The 19,861-nt window shown below is 44.2% G+C and overlaps 1 protein-coding gene across 1 annotated transcript in view; it reads left to right on the top strand.

Moving 5' to 3' along the window:
* The first annotated feature begins 19,391 nt into the window (after positions 1 to 19,391).
* CDH4 (cadherin 4) overlaps positions 19,392 to 19,861 on the top strand; it is an 809,637-nt gene continuing 809,167 nt past the window's right edge. Inside the window, exon 1 of the mRNA XM_075901106.1 lies at positions 19,392 to 19,609. Coding sequence (XP_075757221.1) covers positions 19,550 to 19,609 — 60 coding nt within the window. The 5' untranslated portion in view covers positions 19,392 to 19,549. The remainder of the gene's footprint in view (positions 19,610 to 19,861) is intronic.

Genomic DNA, 19,861 nt, shown 5'->3' with positions numbered 1-19,861 from the left:
AACCCTAGATTATTTTAAAATCTTCTTGACAGTTCCTTAACCATTACTTTTTTAACCCATTTTGCCAAGGGAAGTATTTAGAATACCTTTCCTTGTTTACCGTTCCAAAAGCCTAGCTTTTTGCTTTCAAAGGGGGCTATCAATGCTCCACAAAGCACATGAAAATAAACATTGTTCTCCAATAGCAACCAACTCCAGATTGTCAAGTAATGGGAATTTAAAATTCCAGAGGAAGAGGTTACAACACATTAGCAAATGGCATAAGAATTCAATATCCAGCTGCCTTTTCCGTATGGACTTGACATCCACAACAGAGGGGAGAAAGGCAGTCAGATTTACATGAGAATGCACTCATGCAAAGAAATTGTCACACTCCCCATCATGATGCTAAGAACTTAATTCTGGGATCGAATGCATTGCAAGGTAATCCAAGCAATGTTTAACCATACTAGAAGTTACTAAAGCTTCCAAACTCTAAGAGGGATGTATCTACTGAAACAAAGTTCATCGGAACAAAATTTTCGAATTAGGGACAGTAGTATCTTCATAAATGTGTAATTATCTACAGAGCATGCAAAACACTAATATGTCTAAAATAGTTTTGCACAGAGGCAAATATTGTATGTAGACTGAAATGACTAAATTGCATGTTACTGATACATTTAGTTGTGTTAGTGCAAGTCTGTGTATACACTTTTCCTAATAAGTGTCCTCTTCTGATTTTCTGTAACTGGATTTTTTTTTTTTTTTTGCCAACTTGAATCACTTATTTCAACTTTTGCTTATATAAAAAATGAAATTTTTGACAGACTTAGAAATAACTATTGAGAATTAAAATGCATTTTAATTTATTTTAGTGCAATTCGCTATGTGAATGACCCTTCAAAACATTTAGGCTTTGTCTACACTGCAGGGTTTTTGTGCAAGAAGCTTTTTGCGGAAGAAATCTTCCGCAAAAACTACTTGCACAAAAGCGCATCCACACCTCAAAAGCGCATCGCAAAAGCAATGTGCTTTTGCTCAAGAGAGCATCCACACTGAATGGACATTTTTGCACAAGAAAGTTCTGATTGCCATTCACAGAATGGCCGTCAGAGCACCTGTGCTTTTTCTGATAGGCTCTTTTTGCGCAAGAAACCTCGGTTGAGCATCCACACACACCTTTTTGAGCAAGAACTCTTGCACAAAAAAGAGTTATTCCTCACAGAAGGAGGTATACCTACACCACAAAAATCCCTCTGTTCTGCCGTTTTACTGTAGATTTTCTTGCTCAAAAATGCACTTGAGGTGTGGACGTGCCATAGGTTGTTGTGCAAAAACCCTGTAGTGTAGACATAGCCTTAGACTTGAAACAATGGAAAAAGCAGAACAGGATTAACCAAGACAGGCATTGTTTTTTATAAAAACCAAACCAAAAAAGCTTTAAAACTATTTTCTGCAGTTCTCTTCCTCTGATGCTGAATGCAATGTCTTTGTATGTCTTTATTAATCTGGATTGTTTGTTTTTCCTCCCTCCAGTCCCACAGAAAGATTAAATCAGTAAAATGGACACTCGTTAAGTGCCTACATCAGCCTTATCAGCCTGACAATGCTCTGTTTTTCTCCTTCAGTTGTGGTATCATAAGGATGCTGTACTGTATATAGCACCACTTAGTGGCAGAAAACCTATTTCAAATCCTCTTTTCTGGAATCTAGTCTAAGAAAGTTTGTGTTAAGCTTAAAACAAAAACAAAAAAACTTTTTTTCACACTAAGATTTAAGAGAGGTTCACAGTCATGATAGCAAGATGACTATTTAAGTAACATGTAGCCTAATTTCAGGCCAAATCTCTAAAGCTGCACATTTGCTTTTGTGAACACAAGATTGTACCCCCAAAGCAGGGGTTTGTGACCCATACATTTGGTCATATTTTCATGCATCTTGCACATGCTAGCCTGCAGGGACACAAGCCCATTGTCAGTATGATCAACTGCATGTACAGGTTTGATTTCCCTTGTCCAACACCCTCGGGATCCGAACCAAGGAGTTTGCCAGACCACGGTTCTTTGCTGCTGGCCTCTGGGCTCCACTTCTGGCTCTGCAGTCACCGGACTCTACTCCCAGACACTGTGCTCTACTGCTGGGTTCCTCTATGGGCTGTCGGCCCTGGCCGGTCTCCACTCTGGACCGCCAGTCCCGGCCAGGCAACACACCTGGCTGCCAGGCCTCAAGCTCTCGGATCCCAAGATGGTCTCTCAGGATAGGGATGTTTTGCTCACTGCACTTGCATACCTAGAATGTGCATGGTGCTCTCAGGGCAGTGCTGAGGGCTGCTTAGCCTTAGCCCTGCCCCTTCTGCCCCCATCCAGGGGCACGGAGCAGGTGTCCCCACCTTGCTCAGGAGCCAGGCGAGGCAGTTGGCTCCACTGGCCTTGACCTAGTCACTGAGAGGCCAAAGGGCAGAAAGGTGCCTAAAATTTAGGCATTGCAATATCTAACTCTCTTTGTCAATCTAGCCCTTAAAGTCCTATTGAATTCAGTGGAACTACTGCTTGTGCTGGCCTTCTGCATAAGGCTGAATTTTACTCCCTAACCACACACAAATCCTATGCACCACTGAAGTCCCATTTTCACCCTATTTTGAAGAGTTAGGTGGTGCATAGGTACAGAAAGGTTAATTTTGTCCTTTAAGCAAATGACCAGTAAGTCCCTGGGCAAGATGTGAATCATCATAGAAGTGAAATGCTCTATAACTTGTTTCAGATGCCCTCAGCTATCCAGGCCCCCATGAACTATATGAAATTAGAATTGGCACAGCTGAACTTCCTGCTGACAATAGCCAACTTCTTGACAAAATGTCTCATGTATAGCTTTAGCAACAAGGGCAAGACAGGGGGAAACCTTTGGGGAAACATTCCAGCAATCTATGCAACTAGTTTTACAATCAGGGGAGAACTTTAATGCCTAAAAATATAAATATATATAAAATACAATGTGCATAGAACAAAACAAATATATTTTCTTAGAAAGGAGACAAAGCAATATCAAAATTGTTTTGCAATCTCTGACAAAAAGCTTCACTTTTCAGACACATCAATGCCACCAGCTAAAGGATAAGAAACACTGATTTAATTAAAATCATTGTCAGGTTCAGAGATGTATAGATTTTAAGGCCAGGAGGAATCATTACAATAATTTCATCTAATCTCATGTATAACATTGGCCATAAGTTTTCACCCAGTAATGCCTGCCTCTATCAAGCCCAATAAATCCTAGTTTCTCTACTGTAGCACACATCTTTAGAAAGATACATGATCTTGAATTAGACCCTTCAAGTGATGGAAAACAGACCATATTCATTGGTAAGATGTTTCACGTGTTAATTACCACACAGTTAAAATTTTAAAAGTTCATTATTTCCAAATTGCTTATTTTCCAATTTCAATTTGCCTTTCTCTGGTATTTTTTGTTCAGGTTTTCTAAGGAGGAGGGAAAGAGTTTTGTAGTCATTTTAAGCCAATTTTAAAATAGTCTTCTCTAATAAATTGTCCCTCTGACATTTAAATCTCACTCATTTAAACTTTGCAGCACAAACACCCTGTTTTTCCTTCCAGTTTGTGCATAGTGAAATATGCTTCTTGCCATGTGAGCTTTCAGTTTGTGTGCTGAGTAATAAGTAAAATATTTGCTTCTGCACCACTTGAACAAAAAGAGCTTATTACATTCCAGACTTTTTTCCCATTAGTGATGGCACTATCTGTTCATCATTTCAATAGATCACATTATGATTGTAAATAAATTGAAAGAACAGTAGTAGAAGATACTGTAAATCCCATTTTTGTGTACAGCTCAGTCTTTTAATAATGCCTTTCAACATACGGCATTTCCAATCCTGTACTATACTATGCATCAGTTGTTCCTACAGAGACATAAACGTGCAGAGCCAATTTGGTTAATTAGTTAGATGAACAAAATGCAAATGCAATTGTACACTGACTTGGGTGTACAATGCACTCAGATTCCATGCGTGTACTGGATAAATTCTCACACAAATGCAACTAATTAGTCACTTGTACATGGACCTTCCTATTTTCATGCATATTCATGACAATTCTGCATGTAACCCTCTTTGATTTAACAAATAAAGGCTGTGACACATTTGGAATAAAACAATGAGTTGTCTAAAAATATACAATAGCGTGCATATGGATCATTCCAATGCCAGCAACCTGCAACTGTTTTCAGCGCAAGATGTAGGCTCTACCTATTGCAACAGAGTTCAGAAAAAGCTGCTAAAATGAAATGTCAACCAAATCCCCAAATAACTAATAGATGGATTCCAGGATCCAGCCTTTGGCTTGAACCAAACCACATTTTCAGATCATTGTAAAAAGCAAATAATACAATTTTCTTATCTAAAATAATACGTATTCTTAAAAGGCTAAAGTCCTATAATATATGGTCTCAGTCTTGGTTGGCTAGCATAGCCAAGCAGAGTCCCAAAAATACTGACACTTACCTGAGCTCTATTTAGCAGAACCACCTGTATTTATTACAGTAAGTGGGTACAGAGGCAGATCCCCTTATTCTACTGATACAGTATCCCCCTCTCTCCTTGAGCTTGCCAACCAGGGCTTTGCTTAGACATATGGGCTGTGTCTACATTGGCACCCCTTTCCGGAAAAGGGATGCTAATGAGACCAGTCGGAATTGCAAATGCCACAAGGGATTTAAATATCCCCCGCGGCATTTGCATGAACATGGCTGCCGCTTTTTTCCAGCTCGGGGTTTTGCCGGAGAAAAGCGCCAGTCTAGACAGGATCTTGCGGAAAATAAGCCCTTGAAAGTAGGAATAAGAGATCTTTCGGAAAAGGGCTTATTTTCCGCAAGATCCCATCTAGACTGGCGCTTTTCTCCTGCAAAACCCCGAGCCGGAAAAAAGCGGCAGCCATGTTCATGCAAATGCCGCAGGGGATATTTAAATCCCCCGTGGCATTTACAATTCCGACTGGTCTCATTAGCAACCCTTTTCCGGAAAGGGGTGCCAATGTAGACACAGCCATACAGAATATGAAGCTGCATATGGCACCTCTAAATTTTTGCCCCAAATTAAATAGTGCCCTATGCTGTGTATGCCTAGTGCAGGGCAAGGGCAGTTTCTGCTCAAACAGCACCAATCCCCCGCCCTCCAGCTCCTGCTTTGCCTCTTGGCCCAGATGGTCCAATCCCTCAGCCCTCTGGCCCCGGCTCTGCCTCCCAAGCCTGGCAGCCCAATCTCCCATGCCCTCAGCCCCTGCTCTGCATCCTGGCCCCAGCAATCCAATCTCCTGGCTCCTCATCCCCTGCTCTGTCTCAAGGCTCAATCCCTCAGTCCTCTGCTCCCCTTCCCCCACTTCCTAGCTCTGGTGGCTGAATCCCCCAGTCCTCTGTCCCTTGCTTTGACCATCCCCCAGTTCCAGTGACCCCAATTCCCCAACCCCTGCTCCATCTCCCAGCCCGCAGCTCTGGCAGGCTTGCAACACTCCCCCTCCTGCCTGTCCCCCCAACTGACTCTCTGCCTTGTTCCTTCCCCACGGATCCTGCTCCCACAGCCCTGAGCACAGCCCCCCACCCTTCAGAGTTGCTTCTCTGCTCCTTGGTAAGAGATGGGGTTCAGGCTGTGTAGGACACCAGAATACATAAGGGATAAGTCCCTTTTCTGATGGATATACTCTGATGCCTGGTGGTCAGGGGTCCGGATGGTATTGTGGGTACCGTCAATGCCTCCTTCTCCCCGCAGTACGGGAAGCCCATGGCAGCAAAGCCGGCAATGATGGGGGTCGAAGTGGGCTAGGTTGATGAAAATTCACAGCAAGCAGGATGGTGTTGATGGCCCTCACCACCTAGAGAAGGAGCCAAACAAGCAGAGAATCACAGGGTTGCCAGGGTCTTCAGGAAGTCCCTGATCCCCTCCTGCTCTTCCCCCTTTCCTCCCCCCCCCCCCCCCCCACACACACCAAGAGCAACCCCGACTTGCCCCACCCCCCATTAGGGCTTTGTGAAAGTAAGACTGAAAAATCTCCTGGGAAGGGGACTTCCACCACCCCACCACCCTCCTCCACTTCCCTAGGAAACCTCACTACAGCTGTTTAGTTCAGCATCATACCCGCATGACCACGGCCCTGATGGTTGAGCTCCCCACTCTAAGTTGGTTTCCGACAGATCAGTAGCTGTCCAGTGTGATGGCTACCCAGTTCTGGAGGGGGTGGCGCGTCTCATGTGGGTGTCCCATTACTTGAGGGCAGGGGCAAGCCACTCACATAGCTCTAGAAAGGTCTCCTTCTGCATACAGAAATTCGGGAGCCACTGCTGGTTGTCCCACTGCTCCAGGACAATCCGGTCCCACCAGTTGGAGCTGGTGTCCAGTCACCAGAAGCAATGGTGTACGATGTGCAGGGGAGGGCAGGTTGGGTCGAGCTGCAGGAGCAGTGCCCAGAAAGCGGAGAGGAATTGCCTCACAATGAGTTGGGAGTCCTGTTTCTGCATGGCCTGGAAGCCAGCCCACAGAAACAGCTGCAGGAGATGCACCAAGACATATAAGAGCCATTGACTGATGGAAGGCAGGTCCGGGTCCATATCTAGAGTGTTGAGGTGTCCACAAGGGCAACCACAGCCGGCAGAGAAAAGGCATGGCTGTCCCTCAAGGAAGTAAGCAAAGGTGAAGAGCCTGAGACATGGTGTTCAGGGGGGGTCCCTTTAAGCTGGAGCCTCCAGTAGCCTCAAGCAGCAGCTCCAGGAAGTGAGTGCTGTCCTGATACCCTGCCTGAAGTGCTTCCAGGTGGCCTTAAATATAATTCAGCATTAAATGAGTGTGGACACTCTATTTCGAAATAGCTCAGTGCTATTTTGATGGGCATTTGCTGTGTAGACACGCTATTTTGAAATAAGCTATTTCAAAATAGTTTATTTAGGAATAAGCATGCAGTGTAGACATGCCCAGAGATACTTCCTGAGACAGGGGTCCTTCCCATCTCTTGGGAATTCCCACTTTCTAGTGGCTGTCCAATGAGCTCTTACAAAGTCATGTAACTCACATTTTATTTTCAGTTTTCCCCTTCAAACCTTTTGGTTTTTAAGTTCCTTCCTCTGAAGTGTCTCATCTTCTATATTATTTTGGGCCAATGATGTTGACAGCTTCAGAAAATTACTTCATATCAAACCAGATAATGGCAGTTTCCTCCGTGCTACTCTTAGCATCAGCTCTTCACAATAAATACATTTAGACTCCCTTCCCTGGTGCTAAATTGATTGACATTCACAGAGGGGAAGATATTAAGGCTTAAAAGCCTGTTAGTTACTGGGGGCTGGTCACCTACCTCCCTTTGAAAATAGCACTGAGAAAAAACATATAATTTTCAGAGGAAAAAGCTCCATGTTTGTCATTGATATTCAAGATCTAGACTACATTTAAAACTTGGTATCAGTTAGTGGTATGATTCTTTGTCAGTACAGCTCTAATTTTTTTTAAAGCCATTGTCTACACAGTTATAAAAGTGCCTTACTGGTATAAAAGTGCCTTACTGGTATAAAAGTGCTTGAAACCAATATGGCCTATTTGAGTTTCTAAACTGGAATAAATTGTACCAATATGATGAAAACCCATGTCCACACTAAGTAGGAACTTTACCATTCAACTATAAAGGGTAACGAGAAAACATTCTACAAATATATTAGAAGCAAGAGGAAAACCAAGGAAAGAGTAGGCACATTGCTCAGTGAAGAGGGCGAAACAAGAACAGGGAACTTGGAAATGGCAGAGGTACTTAATGACTTCTTTGTCTCGGTTTTCACCATGAAGATTAATGGTGATAGGATGCCTAACATAATGAATGCTAGTGGAAATGGGGTAGGGTTAGAAGTTAAAATTTTAAAAAAAGGTAAAAATTACTTAGAAATGTTAGATGTCTTCAAATCACCAGGACCTAATGAAATGCATCCTAGAATGCTCAATGAGATGATAGAGTAGGTATCTGAACTGTTAGCGATCAGCTTTGAAAAGTCATGAAAGTCGAGAGAGATTCCAGAAGACTGGAAAAAGGCAAATATAGTGCCCATCTATAAAAAGGGAAATAAGAACAATCCAGGAAATTACAGACTAGTCAGTTTAACTTCTGTGCCAGGGAAGATAATGGAGCAAGTAATTAAGGAATTCATCTGTAAATATCTGAGAGATATCATGGTGATAGATAAAGCCAGCATGGATTTGTAAAGAACAAATCATGTCAAACCAATCTGATAGCTTTCTTTGATAGGATAACAAGTCTTGTGGATAGGGGAGAAGTGATGGATGTGGTATACCTAGACTTTAGTAAAGCATTTAATATGGTCTCACATGACTTTCTTATCAATAAACTAGGGAAATACAACCTAGATGGGGCTAGTATAAGGTGCGTGCATAACTAGCTGGATAACCATTCTCAGAGAGTAGTTATTAATGGTTCACAAGTATCAGAGGGGTAGCCGTGTTAGTCTGAATCTGCAAATGTGGCGAGGAGTCCTGTGGCACCTTATATACTAACTGAAGTGTTGGAGCATAAGCTTTCATGGGCAAAGCTGATCTGGAGGTGTGAATTCCAAGAGAGAAGAAGCTGCTTTTGTAGTTAGCGAGCCATTCACAGTCTTTGTTTAATCCTGAGTTGATTGTGGCAAACTTGAAGATGAACTGTAGCTCAGCAGTTTCTCTTTGAAGTCTGGTCTTGAAGTTTTTTTGCTGCAGGATGGCTACCTTTAGATCTGCAATTGTGTGTCCAGGGAGATTGAAGTGTTCCCCTATAGGTTTTTGTATGTTGCCATTCCTAATATCTGATTTGTGTCCATTTATTCTTTTACGTAGGGACTGTCTAGTTTGGCCGATGAATATAGCAGAGGGGCATTGTTGGCACATGATGGCATATATTACGTTAGTAGATGTGCAGGAGAATGAACCAGTGACAGTAAAACTGGACAGTCATCAGCTACTAGAAGTGGGCCTCATCCTCCCTGATTGGATCCACCTCATCATCTCTAGCCTGATTCTGGTCTGAATATTTATACCTGCCTCTGGAAATTTCCACTACATGCATCTGATGAAGTGGGTCTTTGCCCACGAAAGCTTATGCTCCAACACTTCGGTTAGTCTATATGGTGCCACAGGACTCCTTGCCACTAATGGTTCACAGTCATGCTTGAAGAGCATAACAAGTGGGGTTCCATAGGTGTCAGTTTTGGGACCATTTCTGTTCAATATCTTCATCAACGATTTAGATACTGACATACAGACTTATGAAGTTTACAGATGATACCAAGCTGGGAGAGGCTGCAAGTGCTTTGGAGGATAGGGTCATAATTCAAAATGATCTGGACAAACTGGAGAAAGGGTCTGAAGTAAATAGGATGAAGTTTAATAAGGACAAATTAAAAGTACTCCACTTAGGAAGGAACAATCAGTTTCACATATACAGAATGGGAAGTGACTGTCTAGGAAGCAGTACTGCAGAAAGGGATCTAGGAGCCATAGTGGACCACAAGCCAAATATGGGTCAACAATGTAACACTGTTGCCAACAAAGCAAAAATGACTCTGGTATGCATTAACAGGAGTTTTGCGAGCAAGATACAAGAAGTAATTCTTCCTCTCTACCCTGCACTAATTAGGCCTCGGTTGGAGTGTTGTGTCTCGTTCTGGGTACACATTTCAAGAAAGATGTGGCTAAATTGGAGAAGGTCCAAAGAAGAACAACAAAATGATTAAAGCTCTAGAAAACATGACCTATGAGGGAAGACTGAAAGAACTGGGCTTGTTTAGTTCAGAAAAGAGAAGACTGAGAAGGGACATGATAGCAGTTTTCAAGTAGTTAAAAGGGTGTTACAAGGAGGAGGGAGAAAAATTGTTCTCCTTGGCTCTGATAGGACAAGAAGCAATGGGCTTAAATTAAGAACATAAGAACATTAGAACACCCATACTGGGTGAGATGAAAGCTCCATCTAGCCCAGTATCCTGTCTGCCAACAGTGGCCAATCCCAGATGCCCTAGATGGAGGGATCACAACAGATAATCCTTACATGATCCCTTGCCCTGTCACCCACCTCCAGAGAAACAGAGGCTAGGGACACCATTCCTACCCATCTTGGATCATAGCCATTGATGGACCTAACCTCCATGAATCTATTTAGCTCTTTTTTGAACCCTGTTAAAGTTCTAACCTTCATCACATCCTCTGGCAAGGAGTTCCACAGGTTAACTGTGTGCTGAGTGAAGAAAGAATTGCAGCAAGGGAGGTTTAAGTTGGACATTAGGAAAAAATTCCTAACTGTCAGGGTGGTTAAACACTGGAATAAGTTGCCTAGGGAGGTTGTGGAATCTCCATCATTTGGAGATATTTAAGAGCATGTTGGATAGACATCTCTCAGGGATGATCTAGATGGTGCTTGGTCCTGCCCTGAGGACCCTCTGAAGGTCCTTTCCAGTTGTACTATTCTATTATTCTATTCCAGCAGAGTGAAAGAAGCATAATTTTTAAGTATACACTGGTCCGCTGGTCCTTACTCACCTCCTTTCTGTATCCATTATATGCTCAGGACATATCTATAAACTGAAGAGTCATTTTAGTGTCTATTTTCTAATTTGGAGGGGAATTATATGATGCTCGAATGTATATTAGAAACATTTGTTCTAAGCTCTTTAGGTCACATCCTTCCCTTTTCTGTTTCTGCCTTTCATTGAAACTGTGACTCTGACCATAACTCACGGCAGGGCAAGACTATAATTTCCCAGTGATAGTGGTGGGAGATCAAGGATCATACTCAATACACAGACAAAGCCATCAAAGTCCTTCTCGCTTAGGAAAAAATCAATTAACAATTGTATGTTATCTTGGTAAATTCCCCTCCCTACTCAGGCTACTCTTACACAATTATAGTTCCCTTGGACTGGGGGCAAGTCTACATTACAGATGTCATAACTTAAGCCGACCTGCCTGGTCTCCTGTAGACCAGGCTGCAGAGATTTAGGCCTCTGTGGTGATTAGCTATTCTGAGGCAGGTTTCTTTCAGAGGAATTGGCAGGTTTGTCTCAGACGTAGGAATTGCACAAGAAAGTCCTTCCTGGAGCCTTCGTTAGAACACTGTTTGAATCAAGCAGACTTTATGATGAGTCCGTTTTTTGGTGGTATTTGCGATAATCAAGACCCTTGTTTGATATCTCTTTAAAATAATTTACAGATATTATTTTGATTCACTGCCTAAACATCTTTATTGTTGTTGCCACAAGTAAGGGAAAGAAAAGAGCATCAGTGAACAGCCCAGGAAGCAGGCAAAAGCCTGTAAAATGCTGTATACCTATTATAATATATTTCTTCCAATGTGCTGGTAAAGTTACAGAAGGCAGCATTTTGGGGCATAAGGAGTAGAGTCAAAGCTCCACCTATTCCCTTCTCCACCCCTTCCACTCACACTTGGGCTGTGTCCAGACTCCATGCCTCCTTCGACGGAGGCATGTAGATTAGCCACATCGGAAGAGGGAAATGAAGCCGCGATTAAAATAATCGCGGCTTCATTTAAATTTAAATGGCTGCCCCGATCTGCCGATCAGCTGTTTGTCGGCAGATCGGGAGAGTCTGGACGCGATGCCCCGACAAAGAAGCCTTTCTTCATCGACACAGGTAAACCTGGTTTCACGAGGCTTACCTGTGTCGATGAAGAAAGGCTTCTTTGTCGGGGCATCGCGTCCAGACTCTCCCGATCTGCCGACAAACAGCTGATCGGCAGATCGGGGCAGCCATTTAAATTTAAATGAAGCCGCGATTATTTTAATCGCGGCTTCATTTCCCTCTTCCGATGTGGCTAATCTACATGCCTCCGTCGAAGGAGGCATGGAGTCTGGACACAGCCTTGGAGTCTGGAACATAGCAAACACAGTGGAGTAACTAGTGTGAAAGTGTGCCTTTCTCCCCTTTATTCCCCTACACAGTTTAGCAATTATGTTATGGTTGTGTTGGCTAACACGAATCAAAATTATCTACATGGCCATTTTGTTTTTGGTCATGCTATATCAATTTCTGGCTATGGCATGCATATTCAGGTTTGCCTGGGTGGTCTGCAGAGGGTTTTTCCCCAAAAATTTTAATTTAGTTCCCAGTGCTAGAGGGACATGGTGATAAACATAGCCTTACAACCTACCCCCAGAGAGCAAAAGAAATAGAATGGCTGGCTTGTAAAAATATCACTGCTTTAAACTATAATCTGTCATAAGGTTACAGATGTGAAACACGCACTCTTTTGTCTGCCTTGGGCTTATTACTTTTTTGGGTGGAGAAGTCATAAGAGGAAGAGGGAAAAGGTGTGGGGAATTACCTCATTTGCAAAAATAAGTAGAAAATCAAGATCAGAAATGTTCCACTTTTGTGAACATCATAATTTAATTCTACATTATGTGTTTGTGAAGTACGTTGGTGTGTTACTTTACCAAAGGCGAAAATGAGTTGGAAAGAGGGTTTTTAATTGACTCTAATATAGCCAGCACTCAAATGCTGTCATGCAATGACTATACTGTTCAGAAAGTAGACCAGAGTGCCACTCCTAACCATCCGTCCTTAGCATGGTTGTTTCTGTGATTCTCCATAATCCTCCTTCCTTTGTTACTGCTTTTGACATGGACCAAGATTAGTAGTAATGCCTCTCCAGATCATATCAGGACTCAGCCACCTGTCTCCTACTTTCAGAACCTGAAAGCATCAAATTTATACGAGACCCAAGGTCATGTTTGCACGTTGTATTAATTTAATTTCTCTCCATATGTCACTTTCTTTTTAGTTCAGGCTATCTTTCCCACTAGTACCTGGCCTGGACTTCTTTACTCAAGCAAACCTCTCGGTGAACTCAAGTTCCCATGCAAGTAAATTAATTAAATGAGTGAAAGTCCTTTCTGAGTAAAGAATTCAGAGCAGGAACCTGGGTTAGGAAGGAATATGCCTCTTGGCTTTGTTTTCCTTCACTCTGTCCATTTAATTTCTTGTTCCCATGCTTTCACACATTTGATGCCTGCTTGACAATATTATTGTGCACTGAGCTCGCCCTCCTCGGTGATCACACTTTTTTCTATTTCGTTTTCTGCCCACAAGTAACTCAGCTCACATCTGATACTCATCTCCTTCACTAAAAGTTCCATTGTCCCCTTGATATGCACGTGTGACTCCCATTGCTGTCAATAGGAATTACACGTGTGCATCAAGGGGAGACAGATCCCCTGTGTACTCCGTTCTCCTCATTATCTTGGCACAGTCAGTTCTGTAAATGTCTCATCTATGAGCCTCTTATTCTCTTCAGTGTTGTGTAGTGTATGTAGCAAGTTGGCTCTCAGGCTCAGCAGTCCTGCTCCTGAGGTGTTTATAGCAAGTTAATTTAATGTGCACGTGTACATTCTGGAATACCTTCATCTGGCCAAAACCACGTCTTATAGGGTATGTCTAGACTGCGTCCCTCTGTCAGCAGAGGAATGCAGATTAGGCAGGTCGACATTGCAAATGAGGCAGGGATTTAAATATCCCGCACCTAATTTGCATAAAAATGGCCACCATGTTTTGCCGACTTAGCTCTTTGTCAGCAAAAAGCAGCAGTCTAGAGGGGGCTCTATCAAGAAAGAAAGCCTTTTTTGACAGATGCCTTATGGCACCTGCAAGGAGATTTACAGGATCTGTCAAAAAAGGCTTTCTTTCTCAACAGATCCCCCTCTAGACTGCCGCTTTTTGCTGACAAAGTGCTGAGTCAGCAAAATGCGTCGGCCATTTTCATGCAAATTAGGCACAGGATATTTAAATCCCTGCCTCATTTGCAATGTCGACCTGCCTAATCTGCATTCCTCTGCCGACAGAGACATGCAGTCTAGACATACCCATAGTGTTCACACATCACATGATAGATCTTCCTACTTCCATTTTTACACAAGAGTCTTCGTAACTAGTGCCCTGCAAAAAATTGAAAGTGAGGGAGTGGTGGGCAGGAGAAAAAGGAGGATGATACAAAATATAGTCAGCAAAGCACACTATCAATCTCAGCTGTGACGCATAGATTCAAACAATTGACTGCAGTTTGAATCTGTTTGTCAATGGATACAAACAAATTAGCCAGATCATTCTGTTTTCCAAGATCTGTTTTCCAAGATCACCTTCTTATGGGCACTTTAAAATGAATTAACTCTTTAAGGGTATGTCTACACTACAGCACTGATTCGAACTAACTTAATTTGAATTAGTTAATTCGAAATAAGCTAATTCGAATGAGTGCATCTAGACCTAAAAACTAGTTCGAATTAGCATTTTGCTAATTTGAACTAGCATGTCCACATTGAGTGGACCCTGAACTGAGGTTAAGGCTGGCCAGAAGCAGTGCTGGCAGGGCATCAGATTAGGACTTAGAGCGTGAAGCTGCTGTCTCAGGCTAGCTGAGGGCTGTGCTTAAAGGGACCCGACCCCCACCCTGGACAGACAGTTCTCAGGGGTTCCCCGCTTGCAAAGCAGTCCTGGCTTGGAGTGCCCTGAGTGCCCACACTCGGCACATCACAGCACTCGGCCATCAGCCCAGCTGCACTTGCCCCAGGCTGCCATACAGGGGGGTTCAATCGGGGGGCTGCAGGAGAGCTTCCACCCCGAGGAGCCCGCAGAGCCACCCCAGTCCTCCCCATCGGGGGCTCGTACCCCATTCCTCCCTCACCTCCTTCCACTTACCCCTCCCCAACCCCCCTTCCTGATGTACAAAATAAAGGACACGTGTGTTCAAAAATAGAAACTCTCTTTATTGAACAAATCTTGGGGAGACTGGGTAAAGGAGGTGGGAGAGGGGGGGCAACTAAAATGATCAGGGGTTTGGAACAGGTCCCATATAAAGAGAGGCCAAAGAGACTGGGACTTTTCAACTTAGAAAAGAGGAGACTGAGGGGGGATATGATAGAGGTCTATAAAAGCATGAGTGGTGTGGAGAGGGTGCATAAAGAAAAGTTCTTCATTAGTTCCCATAATAGAAGGACTAAAGAACACCAAATGAAAAGAATGGGTAGCAGGCTTCAAACTAATAACAGAAAGTTCTTCTTCACAAACCAAAGAGTCAATCTGTGGAATTCCTTGCTGCAGGAGGCTGTGATGGCTAGAACTAGAATAGAGTTTAAAGAGAAGTTAGATAAAGTCATGGAGGTTGGGTCCATGGAGTGGTATTAGCCAGGGGGTAGAAATGGTGTCCCTGGCCTCTGTTTGTGGAAGGCTGGAGATGGATGTCACGAGACAAATGGCTTGGTCATTGTTTCGGTCCATACCCTCCAGGGTGCCTAGTGTTGGCCACTGTCTGAAGACAGGCTACTGGGCTAGCTGGACCTTTGGTCTGACCCAGTACGGCCATTCTAAGCTCAGGGCTCAAGGTCGGGGGTCTCACTGGACCACCCTGATTTTCATGCAAACCTGGTCCTGGGTGGCCTGGCTGGCAGCTATCCTGCCCTAGATGGCCACTTTCCTGTGCCTAGTGCGGACGTCATGGATGAGGTCCACAATCTCTGCATTAGACCAGGTGGGCGCCCGCCTCTTGCGGACCCGGGCAGGCTCCCGGGAACCGCCAGCCTGGTCCCGGGAAGAGGTGGAGGGCTTGGTGGCAGCGGGTAGCTGGTTCGTGCTGTGCCAGGTGCAGGGTCTGCTGGCTGGGTGCTGGCAGGCTTGCACCTGGCACGGGCACGGTAGCCAGACCATGCCCCTTTAAGGGGTCCGGGGCCGGGAGGGGAGCAGACGAGTTTCCCTGGTGTTGGCCAGAGTGGCCACCAGGGAAAGCTGGGGAGGGCTAGCCTCCCACTAGTTTGAATTAAGTGGCTACACAGCCCTTAATTCTAATTCGAACTAGGCGTTAGTCCTCGTAGAATGAGGTTTACCTAGTTCGAATTAAGCGCTTCGCTAGTTCGAATTAAGTTCGAACTAGCGGTTTGTATGTGTAGCGCCTAGCAAAGTTCATTCGAACTAACGTCTGTTAGTTCGAATTAACTTTGTAGTGTAGACATACCCTATTAGAGAAGGATGAAAGTAAAAGCCGCTAATCTGGTTTCAAAGTTTACTAAAGAAATTTGAAGTAGCATAATGGGGGAAGGCAAAGCAGGCACTAGCTATACCCTACTATTTCTTTATTCTCCTTCCTTGATCTCTCTCTCTCTGGCCTTGGTGCCAGGATACAGAATAGATCACACAGGTCCGAGTTATAGACCCTGAAATGAAAACAGTTCCCAACAGATTGTTGGGTGAGTTAATGAAAAATTCTAGTCCACAGGCTGTTATTCCCCAAGTAGAGTTGGCGTCACTGCTTAGAAATGATGGTTGGTACACATGATACGTTATGAAAGCATTATAAAGAATGCACAAATTGAAAGAGTGCACTTGCATTCTCCCAGATCCAAAATACAAGGAGGTTTGATAACTATTTTCTCAATTGGAAAGAGCAGAAGACTTTTTGTTAAAGAAAAAGAAGAAAACCTTCTTGTTACTTAAGGGTAAAAATACATTTTAAGAAGCAGTGGTAGATTAAAAAATGGTACGTACCATCAGATTAAACCTCTTCTCAAACCATACTGGAGGAAAAAACCTGCTCTGCCTTTTCTTCATGATGAGATGTGCTGTTAGACTTGTTTTGATAATACTGTGAAACTTGAAATGATAACAATACTCTTTTGGCCACACAAGTTCCATTTCTTAAAATCTTAGAAGTAAAACCAAGCTTGTCTGCAGGGCTCTTTAAACTTTATGTAGCAGCAACAACAGCTGCCCTTAAACCCATGACAACAGCCCATTCCAAACTTTGGAGCTCAGGGTGAAATTATGAAAGGGCAAACTTAGACTACATATGTTCAAGGAGATTTTATTTTTCCCTGTCATTGGGTCATGTGGTTATGTAATATTCTGCCAAAAGCAGTAATAGCAAATACCAATTTAAAGTAATGGTGGATATTTACTTGATGTTACATAATACATTCAGATTATATGCTTCAAGTAGGTAACCTGCTAAGATGGAAGGAAGGGACTATTTCTCTTTGGCTACGTCTAGACGGGCATGATTTTCCGCAAATGCTTTTAATGGAAAAGTTTTCCATTAAAAGCATTTTCGGAACAGAGAGTCTAGATTGGCACGGACGCTTTTCCGCTAAAGCACTTTTTGCGGAAAAGTGTCCGTGCCAATCTAGACTCGCTTTTCCACAAAAAAGCCCCGATCGCCATTTTCGCGATCAGGGCTTTTTTGCAGAAAACAAATCTGAGCTGTCTACACTGGCCCTTTTGCACAAAAGGGCTTTTGCCCGAACGGGAGCAGCATAGTATTTCCGCAAGAACACTGACAATCTTACATGAGATCGTCAGTGCTTTTGCGGAAATTCAAGCGGCCAGTGTAGACAGCTGGCAAGTTTTTTCCGGAAAAGCGGCTGATTTTCTGGAAAAACTGGCCAGTCTAGACACAGCCATTGTGTGTAAGTGTATGTGCACAAGCCCGTATGCACACACATTAATCTAAACAAAATCATGGTCTTTGATTAACATGATACTAATAAAGCTACATAATAGCAAAGCAGTAAGTGTACATGTCTCATTCTTATTTGTGTATCCAGCAGAACTATTTAAGGACCAGACTTGGCCCTGGAATCTAATTTTGCATTTTGGTATGTCCCTATTTGGGCAAATCAGGAGGTCAGCTGCCCACCTATCTAATTTGATCTTGCAAACACTGGTCATATGCACAATATGTGTATCTGATAATTTTATGTGCAGTTGAACTGCATGCATAAAAAAGAATGACCACAGTGGGATGTCTGGTTCAAGCTGGCAGAAAATAATAAATTATACTTAGTGCCCATCGTGGCTTTACATTTTCAAAATGCTATACCTTTCCCTCAATTGAGGGAGGCTCTCTGGGTCTGATTAAATTCTAGTTTTACAGCAATGAACTCCACTGAATTACTGGAGTAAATGCTAATTTGCACTGCTGTGAGATCTGAATTAGATCAAATGTTTGTTTCCCTTAAAATTAAGTAAATAAATAAAGGGCTTGTTTGGAGTTGGGCCCATACAAGCCAGCTAAGGAGCTGAATCAAGATTTAGTTCTTTAAAAGCCTGGTTTTTACTAGCACTGGCTTTCACTCAAGTTACTCTGATCACAGGAAGGCACGTGCCTATTTCATTCAATCCTCACCTCTACCATAAATTTAATTAGAACAAACATAAGACCTATGGCTGCTTCTAGCCCCTAGTCTCCAGCAAAATGCCTTGGATGAAACCTCCAAATACCTGCATAAATAGTAATGTGTTTAGCCCTTTGCTAAAACTGAACATGGGCAAATTTTACTCCTTTGTAAACTCAGCCTTTCTTTTTCATGTCGTCTCTTTTCTTTTGGATTTTCTAATATGGGCATTACCACATTATCTACCGGTATCTATATAACAATTCATTCATTGTCAAAATATCTTTCAGTACTTAACAGACTAACAGTCTTTTTCCCAGTTTGTGACTTTATAAGGGAAACTATTCCAAACTGATATTTAAGCTGTGATTCCTTCTGGGACTGTTGATTTTTCTTCTCATTTTTGTTTGTTTGTTTTTGTGCAGCACATTACATTGTGGTGGATGAACATGAAGGAAAACAGGTTCCTTTCTTAGCTGCAAGCTGGACTTCTGTGAACACAACTTTGTATTTTTTCCCTTTTCTTTACACAGTGCAGGTGCTTTTAAAGTGGCCCTAGACTTTTGTAACAGCCAAGACAGACGTAAGTCCTGTCCTCTGTAGGACCATAGGATACTGCCTAAATTTGTAGTTGGAGAGCAATGAAGCGGATCCGACACAAGACTGCTAGTCAACTGATGTTGAACGTATTCATCTCTACCGGACCAAAGGCAATTGTGCCCAACTAGGACCACTAGCTACATCCTTTTAAACGCCAGCGGTTTCAGAACGCTAAGTGAGTATCACACATTCGGATAATGAAGTCCTGGGGGGCTCCCGCTTGGGGGCTGGCGCTCCCATGGTGATCACTTCACCTCTTTATTCTTCGCTTAACTCAACCCAGTGCTCCTGAGGAGCCCCAGCAAGCTGGGTGTCTAGGGCCAGGCACACGGGGACCCAAGGGGGGGGGCTCCTGCAGGGGTCAGCATGGCTCTCCACGCACGGCTCCCCTCCAGCAGCCCGGTGCTGCCCTCGCCCCGTGCTCGCCGGTGCCTGAGCAGCAGCAGGGGGCTGCCAAGCGTGCTCCCGGCTCCTGGCGGCTGCCGCGCGTCAGAGCGAGGCGCAGAGCGAGGCTGCTTGCGGGCTGCCTGTCACTCCGGGCCCGGTGGGCCGGGCTTGGGAGGCGGGGACTCGGCAGAGCTGCACCGAGAGCGCTTCACCTGCAGTTCAGAGCGGGCGCGCGGAAGGGGGGACGAGGAGCCGGCGAGTTGATTTGTGGGGAGGGGGAGACGAGAAGGGGGCGGCCCAGGCAGGCTGGAGGGAGGCCGCCTGGGCGCGGGGCAAGCGGCGAGGAGCAGGGCCAGCCCGGAGTCCGAGCGCAGGCGGGGAAATGCCCATTGGCTCAGGAATGCTACTTCTGCTGCTGCTTCCCTTCTGGGGCTCGGCCCGGGTAAGTTGGGGGCCCGGCTCCCACGCCGCCGACTGGCCCAGAGGATGCATCTGGGGAGCAGGGTTCGCCCGGGTTGGGCTCGCCGGCCTCGGCCGTGGGAGGGGAGGGGGGAGGTAGCGTGTAGCTCGTGTCTCTTTACACACGCACCCGGCTCTATCTGCATACAGCTGGGGAGATGCGCGTGTGGCTATCCAGGCACGGGGCCGCCTGCCGCGAGAGAAGCCCACACATCTGTGTGTGTCTGTGTGCCCC

The sequence above is a fragment of the Pelodiscus sinensis genome, chromosome 18 (genome assembly GCF_049634645.1).
Source record: "Pelodiscus sinensis isolate JC-2024 chromosome 18, ASM4963464v1, whole genome shotgun sequence".
Taxonomy (NCBI): Eukaryota; Metazoa; Chordata; order Testudines; family Trionychidae; genus Pelodiscus; species Pelodiscus sinensis.
This window is presented reverse-complemented; position numbering and strand designations above follow the sequence as displayed.